Source organism: Lathyrus oleraceus, chromosome 3 (assembly GCF_024323335.1).
Source record: "Lathyrus oleraceus cultivar Zhongwan6 chromosome 3, CAAS_Psat_ZW6_1.0, whole genome shotgun sequence".
Taxonomy (NCBI): domain Eukaryota; kingdom Viridiplantae; phylum Streptophyta; class Magnoliopsida; order Fabales; family Fabaceae; genus Lathyrus; species Lathyrus oleraceus.
This window is the reverse complement of record NC_066581.1, coordinates 382,214,408-382,221,521: the sequence shown is the minus strand read 5'-3', so window position 1 is coordinate 382,221,521 and position 7,114 is coordinate 382,214,408. Positions and strand designations below refer to the sequence as shown.

The 7,114-nt window shown below is 43.7% G+C and overlaps 1 protein-coding gene across 1 annotated transcript in view; it reads left to right on the top strand.

The window, feature by feature from the left end:
• Positions 1-4,075: 4,075 nt before the first annotated feature.
• The window catches only part of LOC127131369 (uncharacterized), a 41,609-nt gene continuing 38,570 nt past the window's right edge, over positions 4,076-7,114 (top strand). Inside the window, exon 1 of the mRNA XM_051060296.1 lies at positions 4,076-4,179. Within this exon, the coding sequence (XP_050916253.1) occupies positions 4,076-4,179 (104 nt within the window). The remainder of the gene's footprint in view (positions 4,180-7,114) is intronic.

Genomic DNA, 7,114 nt, shown 5'->3' with positions numbered 1-7,114 from the left:
TAAAATGCCATTTGTCATTCGGACACCTATACCTCTTCCTGAACCTAAGCTCACCCATGTCCCTATTGAAGAAATGGAGGAACTCAAGGCCACCATGGCAAAGCTAGAAAAAGAGAATGAAGAGCTTCAGACAAAACTCCAACAAACCATCAATGAGAAAAATAATATGAAGTGGGAGCTTGAGAGAAAAGAAGCGCAACTTCAAGCTCACGTGGAAAAGTTCAACAAGGAAGAGCATAAGAGAAAGAAGATCAAAGTGGGATTAGAACAGGCTGATCATTGTTTGGATACTCTTAAGGGTCAACTACGACAAGCTTAGAAAGAATGTCAAGACAATGAGCGTTGGTGGCATCTAGCCACAAAGGAGAACAAGACAATAAGGGATGCACTTGGGGCTCAGATAAAGGAACTCACCAATCATGTTCGTCATGCAAAAGCTGAAGTAGATCAGGAGCGCCGACTCAAGAAACTAGCCATTGAAGCTTCTAGGGTGTCACCCATGGTATGGGAGGAGAAGTGTCGAGAAGTAAGAGATGCTAGGGAGTCTGTAAGTTATTGGAAGAACCAGCTAGAGTCATTACGCCAAGACAGCTCCATATGGCTGAAAGAGCGAGACTATGTGATTGAAGATTATGAATCCTTTAAGAAGACCATAGACTTCTTACAAGGGGACAGGGATAAGTTTTGTGCAAAACTCGATGGGCTAGTAGGATTCTGTAATTGGGCAGCTAAAGAATTGCCATGGAGGTTGAGAGACGCAGTCGAAGAGTTGAAAGAAGATAGCACTCCTCCAGCCATAATCAATTTCGTTCTGCTCTACAAAGGGTTATTGAAGAGATTCAATGAAGAACTAGAAGAGCTTCAGGCCAGAAAGCCGGTTGTTTAATTTGCTTATGTCTTGTATTTTGTTCCTTTAACAAATGTACTTTTGAACTATGACTTTTTGGACCTCTATGTTATGTATGGGAATGAATGACGTTTAAAAATTACTCCGTTATTGATATTATAAGTATTTTTTTTTGTTTCTTCGAATTACTAACAACTAATGAAACTCGAATGACTCCCTGGAAGTAAAATATGCATAACATTTGCATCTTCATTATGCATCACACTTCATAAAAAACTTACCCAACCTTTTTACCCTTTATCCAGCCACACTGACTAATCGACACCGGTACGAGACGCGAAGCAAATACAAGATGACATTAGAACAAGTGGAGGCCAACCAGGTTACCATGAGGACAGACATCAATACGATCCAGGAGAAGACGGATCAGCTGTTGGAGACGATGCTTGCAATCGCTCAGAGAGAGAGGAGCGAGGAGGAAGAAGCCAGGGAAAAAAGGAATGATGGCACGCCAGGTCCGAATCCCCAAGACGAAAGTTACATCCCCACCAAGAAGAGATTGGTTCAGATACCAGTAGGAGGCAAAGGAGATGGAGACCGTGCAGAACCTTCTGATACGTCTACTCATCATGGATCCGAAATTGGAGATGACCAGTATGATGCATTCTACATGCCCGATCAACCAAAGCCCAAGATACTTTCAGATCCTGCTGCAGATAGGCTTCGTTCCCTGGAAAAGAAAATCAAAGCCATAGAAGGAAACAACATCTTCGGTGCTTCTGCCATGAACATGCGTTTGGTATCGAATTTAGTCATCCTAGCTAAATTTAAAACCCCTGATTTCGAGAAATACAAAGGACAAACTTGTCCAAGAAGTCACTTGGTGATGTATTTCAGGAAAATGGCTGCTCATACCGAAAATGACAAACTACTCGTACACTGTTTCCAAGACAATTTGAGTGGAGCATCTCTGAGATGGTATATGAGTTTAGAACAGGGCCGAATTCAAAGTTGGGAGGATTTGGCTGACGCATTTCTCCGTCAGTACAAATACAACTTAGATATGGCACCCGACCGAATGCAGTTGCAGGGGATGGCTATGAAGGAGAGTGATTCATTCAAAGAATATTCCCAGCGGTGGAGAGAGTTGGCTGCTCAGGTAGAGCCACCATTGTCTGAGAAGGAAATGACCGGTATATTTGTGGACACCTTGAAGGACCCATTCTTTGATCGATTAGTGAGCAGTGCCGCATCTGACTTCGCACATCTCGTCACGATTGGAGACCGCATAGAGAAGGGGTTGAGGGATGGAAAAATTCCTAGAGCAGTGACAGCATCTAGCGCACCAAAGAAATATTCTGGAGGCTTCCCAAAGAAAAGAGAAGGTGAAACAAACGCCATATCCAGGAACTACAAAGGGAAGCAACAAGCTTCATATGGTCAAGTCGCCGTCGTGGTACCTATACCCTATCAACAGCCGACGCAGCAACAACAAATGTATCAACCACAACATCAACAACATCATCATCAGCAAAATACCGCACCACCAAGACAGTTTAAGCCAAGAGCTCCAAGAAGACAACTTGACCCTCTACTAGTACCTTATAGTCAGATATTCCCGTATCTGCAAAAGGAGGGCCTTCTAACATTGAGGGAATTAAAACCAGCTGTCTTTCCGTATCCACCTGGATACGACGCTAATGCCCATTGTGAATTTCACATGGGAGCACCTGGTCATACTTTGGAAAACTGTTTCGCATTTCAGAATCGAGTACAAGACTTGATCGAAGCCAAGGTCGTTTCTTTCACTCCAAGACGCCCGAACGTGAATACCAACCCTATGCCGACACATAAGGATGCTTCCTCAGTGCCATTGAGGAGGGTGATGAAGGCAAACTGATTCGTAAGGTTGAAGAGATTCAAACCCCTATCACCATGATAGGAGCACAATTGCTGAAGAGTGGTCTAACCCTGGAAGAGCTGGTGGAGGAAGAGAATAATGAAGGGTTGAGGAGTTTTATACAACAAATGTTGGATCGAGGCGAGTTACAGATAAATTACCGTGTCAAGAGCAAGCGTCAGGAAGAGATAGTCGTGGTAGATATCCCCTATGATGAGGTCAAAGTAGAAATACCCATAATCCCGTTGGTGATAGAGTTCCCAGCACCATTCGAATATAAAGATGAGAAGGCAGTCCCATGGATATACCAGCCCAGAGCTTTTAAGCAGGGGCAGGAAGATAAACCTTTAATGATTAACGAACCAAATGTCACTTCAATTATGGGGCCAGCAGGAATGACGCGCAGTGGCCGAGTGTTCGCACCAAGAACTGCTGATACGTCTGAGAGAGCTAAAGGGAAGGAGGCTGCTATCCAGACCCCCATTCCTAATTAGGGAATGCAAGACATGCACCTGTCTCCTAAAGCTAGTGTCACTCGTGAGGAGGCTGAGGAGTTTTTGAAAATAATCAAGAAAAGCGATTACAAGGTGGTGGACCAGCTAAACCAAACACCTTCCAAAATTTCCATGTTATCTCTCCTACTTAACTCCGAAGCACACAGGAATTCCCTGTTGAAGGTATTAAGCGCCGCTCATATCACCAAAGACATAACAGTAGAACAGTTTGATGACGTGATAGCTTGTGTGACTACTGGAAATTTCTTGGGTTTTAATGATGATGAACTACCGATTGAAGGAAAGAACCATAACAAGGCTCTCCACATCTCCTTGAAGTGCATGTATACTATACTGTCAAGGGTGTTGGTAGACACGGGTTCCTCTTTGAACGTCATGCCAAAGACGACCTTGATAAAACTTCCAGTGGAAGGGATAAGTATGAAGCCCAGCACCTTAATCATAAAAGCATTTGATGGCTCAAGGTGAGCAGTGATAGGAGAGGTTGACTTACCAACCAAGATAGGTCCAACAGTTTTTAATATTACATTCCAGGTCATGGATATACATCCTGGCTACAGTTGCTTACTCAGGAGACCCTGGATTCACTCTGCAGGTGCTGTCACCTCCACTCTGCATCAAAAACTAAAATTCATCACAAATGAAAAAATGATTGTGGTTGGAGGAGAAGAAGATATCTTGGTCAGTCACTTAACATCTTTTCGATATATCGAGGTGGATGGCGAAATCACTGAGACACCCTTCCAATCCTTGGAAGTAGTGAACATGATGGCCATTCAACAGACCTTGGAAGTCCCGAAATCAGGACCATCCATGGCCTCATGGCAGGGAGCAAAAGCTGTTATGGAAAGTGAAGATGCACAAGACTGGGGCAAAGTGGTGGAAGTGAAAGAGAAACGAGACAAGTTTGGCCTGGGGTATGACCTATCATCAGACAAAGCTGGTAGCCAATATGACAAAGAGAAGATTCCTTCTGTGGAGAAAACGATCACCAGCGCTGGCCACATCTTTGGCAAGCAGGTGGCAATGATCAGTGAAGAAGACCGCAAGGAGGGGGTGTCCAGCTGGACGCGTCAAGCCGCACCTAATGAAGAACTAACAAACTGGAAGGCTGTGGAAGTTCCCCAAATATTTCAAAAGTAATTTTATCATTTTTAGACAAAACCCTGTGCTCTGCCCAAGGCACAGTGGCATGTTGTAGGGCCTCCTTTATCTTTTTCAAGAATTTTTATCATTAATGAAATGACGTTTTGCATTCAAATTTTTGTTCCTTTTCTTTCGTTTTGATCTATTTACGAAAATGGAAATCAATTTTTTATGCACACACATTCTAAATAAACTGCATAAATCATAACATGCAGAAACACCACCGAGACTATTGATAACGACACTGCTATGGTCAAATATGACTTTGATTGTCCAATCTACCAAGCTGAAGACGAAGTGGGGGAAGATTGCGGACTCCCTGAAGAATTGGCCAGATTACTCAGACAAGAAGAAAACGTTATTCAACCACACCAGGAAGACGTTGAAGTTATCAATCTGGGGACAAAAGAAGATAAGAGAGAAGTAAGGGTAGGCGCAACGCTTCAAGATACAGTAAAGACAAGACTAATAGAGCTCCTCCACGAATATGACGACGTATTTGCTTGGTCATACCAAGACATGCCCGGATTAGACACTGACATCGTGACCCACAAGCTTCCCCTTAAAGAAGAATGCCCTGCTGTCAAACAAAAGCTAAGAAGGACACGACCTGATATGACTCTCAAGATCAGAGAAGAGGTGAGAAAGCAGTTTGACGATGGTTTCCTGGAAGTCGCTAAATACCCACAATGGGTTGCCAACATTGTACCGGTGTCGAAGAAAGATGGAAAAGTCCGCATGTGCGTAAACTACCGAGACTTAAACCAAGCTAGTCCCAAAGACGATTTCCCGTTACCTCACATTGATGTACTGGTGGACAACACAGCTCAGTTCTCCGTGTTTTCCTTCATGGATGGTTTCTCAGGGTACAACCAAATTAAAATGGATCCCGAAGACATGGAGAAGACCACGTTCATTACTCCTTGGGGCACCTTTTGTTACAAAGTAATGGCATTTGGTTTAAAAAACGCTGGGGCAACATATCAACGTGCCATGGTGACTCTCTTTCATGACATGATCCATGAAGAGATTGAGGTGTATGTCGATGACATGATTGCCAAATCCCAAACAGAAGAGGAGCACATCACCAACCTGGAGAAACTATTCACTCGTTTGAGGAAGTTTAGGTTGAGACTTAATCCTAATAAATGCACATTTGAGGTTCGATCTGGGAAGCTTTTAGGCTTTATTGTAAGCCAAAAGGGAATTGAAGTAGATGCTGACAAGGTTCGAGCCATTCAGAACATGCCTGCACCAAAGACTGAGAAGGAGGTTCGTGGTTTCTTAGGGAGACTAAATTACATCGCCAGGTTTATTTCTCACCTCACTGCAACATGCAAACCAATATTCAAGCTTCTGAGGAAAAATCAAGGCGTGGAGTAGAATGAGGATTGTCAGATAGCCTTTGATAAAATCAAGGAATACTTGCAAGAGCCACCGATTCTAATGCCCCCTGCCGAAGGAAGACCTCTCATCATGTACGTAACCGTGCTCGATGAATCCATGGGTTGTGTATTGGGGCAACAAGATGAGACCGGTAGAAAAGAGCATGCCATCTATTATCTGAGCAAGAAATTAAATGATTGTGAGACCAGATATTCACTACTCGAGAAGACTTGTTGTGCACTCACATGGGCTGCTAAGCGTCTCAGGCAGTACATGCTAACTCACACAACTTGGCTGGTATCTAAAATGGATCCCATCAAGTACATATTCGAGAAACCAGCTCTCACTGGTAGGATTGCTCGATGGCAGATGTTGTTGTCAGAATATGATATCCAACATGTTACACAAAAAGCGATCAAGGGAAGCATACTAGCAAACCATCTTGCTCATCAACCACTGGGGGATTACCAATCTTTGAAATTTGACTTTCCAGATGAGGACATCATGGCTGTTAAGGATGTTGAAGACTCCGAACTAGAGAAAAGCCTCGAGCCAAGAGCAGGTTGGACGCTCATGTTTGATGGCGCCTCAAATGCAATAGGCCATGGAATTGGGGCAGTGTTGATGTCTCCCAAGAATTTCCATCTACCATTCACCGCAAAGCTCTGTTTTACCTGCACAAATAACATGGCCGAGTATGAAGCTTGCATACTAGGGTTGGAAGAAGCTATTGAGTTGAAGATCAAGATACTAGAAGTATTCGGGGACTCCGCTCTAGTCATACATCAGATCAGAGGCGATTGGGAAACAAGACATGCTAACCTAATTCCATACCGGGATTATGTGCTGAAGCTACTCCCCAAGTTTGACGAAATCACTTTCTCTCATATTCCTCGAGAAGAGAATCAGATGGCAGATGCCTTAGCAACTCTGGCCTCCATGTACAAATTGATATGGCCCAACCATCAGCCTCATATTGAAATTAGGCGTTTCGATGAACCTGCTCATTGCCTGACGACAACAGAAGAGCCAGATGGTAAACCTTGGTTCTTTGATATCAAACAGTATCTAGAGAAGCAGGAATATCCGGCAGAGGCTTCCAGTCTTGACAAAAGGACCCTCCGGAGGTTGGCATCAAAATTCTTCTTGAATGGAGAGGTATTGTACAAGCAAAACTACGACATGGTTTTGTTAAGGTGTGTGGACAAACATGAAGCATATCAACTTATGAGGGACATACACGAAGGTTCTTTCGGTACGCACGCCAATGGGCATGCCATGGCCAAGAAAATTCTAAGGGCAGGTTACTACTGGTTGACA